Below are 1744 nucleotides of genomic sequence, written 5' to 3'. Positions count from 1 at the left end.
CGGTGAGTGGGGGGAGGGGGTGATGGGCGATTATTAGATGTATTGTTGTCACATGTACCAGGATACAGTGAAACGTGGTGTTTTCTGTAACTCCCAGAGATGGAGCATAACTTGACCTGCTCTTGGGAAATAAGGCAGGGCGGGTGACTGAGGTGTCAGTGGGGGAGCACTTTGCTGCCAGTGACCATAATTCTATTAGTTTTAAAATAGTGATGGAAAAGGATAGACCAGATCTAAAAGTTTAAAAGTTCTATATTGGAGGAAGGCTAATTTTGATGGTATTAGGCAAGAACTTTCAAAAGCTGATTGGGGGCAGATTGTTTGCATGTCAAGGGATGGCTGGAAAATTGGAAGCCTCCAACAATGAGATAATAAGAGTCCAGAGACAGCATATTCCTGTTAGACAAGGCTGGTAGGTATAGGGAATGCTGGATGATGAGAGAAATTGAGGGTTTGGTTAAGAAAGAGGAAGCATATGTCAGGTATAGACAGGATAGATCGAGTGAATCCTTAGAGTATAAAGGCAGTGGGAGTATACTATAGCTTTGACAAATAGGGTTAAGGATCTGGATGTAAGCATACTTGCTGAGCTGGAAGGTTTGCAAGGTTAGATCTCATGGAACACAAGGAGAACTAGCAATGTGGATACAGAACTGGCTCAAAGGTGAAGACAGAGGGTGGTGGTGGAGGCCTGTGACCAGTGGAGTCCACAAGGATCGGTGCTGGGTCCTCTACTTTTCATCATTTTACATAAATGATTTGGATGTGAGCGTAAGAGGCACAGTTAATATGACACTAAAATTGGAGGTGTGGTGCACAGCAAAGAAGGTTACCTCAGATTACGGGGATCTTGATCAGATGGGCTGTTTGGCTGAGAAGTGGCAGATGGAGTTTAATTTAGATAAATGTGAGGTGCTGCATTTTGGGAAAGCAAATCTTAGGCAGGTCTATGGTAAGGTCTTCGGGAGTGTTACTGAACAAAGAGACCTTGGAGTGCAGGTTCATGGGTCCCTGAAAGTGGAGTCTTAGGTAGACAGGATAGTGAAGGCGGCATTTGGTATGCTTTCCTTTATTGGTCAGAGTATTGAGTGCAGGAGTTGGGAGGTCATGTTGCGGCTGTACAGGACATTGGTTAGGCCACTGTTGGAATATGGTGTGCAGTTCTGGTCTCCTTCCTAACGGAAGGGTGTTGTGAAACTTGAAAGGGTTCAGAAAAGATTTACAAAGATGTTGCCAGGGTTGGTGGATCTGAGCTACAGGGAGAGGCTGAACAGGCTGGGGCTGTATTCCCTGGAGCATCGGAGGCTGAGGGGTGGTGGAACATAGAGCATAAAACAGTCCAACACAGCAACAGGCCCTTTGGTCCATGACACCAAATTAAAGTAATCCCTTCTGCCTGCCCTTGGTTCATATCCCCCCATTCCTTGCCAGAAGAGAATGTAAGTGGGGTGAGAACGGTCTTTGATTGATTATGTTAAGGCAGTGGGAAATGTAGATGGAGTCAGTAGATGGGAGGCTGGTGTTCAAAGCTCTATGCAACATCTCAGAGTCCGGGCAGTTGCTGTCACACTGTGATGAGTAGGGATGAGGTGGTTTCTGGAGTAATTGGTACGAGTCCTAGTGGGCATGTGTTTACTGACACGGAGGAAATATCACCCAGCTGCTCTCTCATTCCCCTGCAGGTATACGCAGCAACTGTGAGCTGGCCATCTTCATCCAGCTGAGAAAGGCCATCAAAGGTAAA

General features: G+C 46.2%; 1 protein-coding gene across 1 annotated transcript in view; it reads left to right on the top strand.

Moving 5' to 3' along the window:
* trpt1 (tRNA phosphotransferase 1) overlaps positions 1–1741 on the top strand; it is a gene marked incomplete at both ends in the record, with an annotated part of 2632 nt that extends 891 nt beyond the window's left edge. The window contains one exon of the mRNA XM_043684491.1: positions 1683–1741. Coding sequence (XP_043540426.1) covers positions 1683–1741 — 59 coding nt within the window. The remainder of the gene's footprint in view (positions 1–1682) is intronic.
* Positions 1742–1744: the final 3 nt, after the last annotated feature.

This window comes from Chiloscyllium plagiosum, unplaced genomic scaffold, assembly GCF_004010195.1.
Source record: "Chiloscyllium plagiosum isolate BGI_BamShark_2017 unplaced genomic scaffold, ASM401019v2 scaf_75090, whole genome shotgun sequence".
NCBI lineage: Eukaryota > Metazoa > Chordata > Chondrichthyes > Orectolobiformes > Hemiscylliidae > Chiloscyllium > Chiloscyllium plagiosum.
The sequence above is the reverse complement of the archived record's forward strand: the minus strand, read 5'-3'. Positions and strand labels throughout refer to the sequence as shown.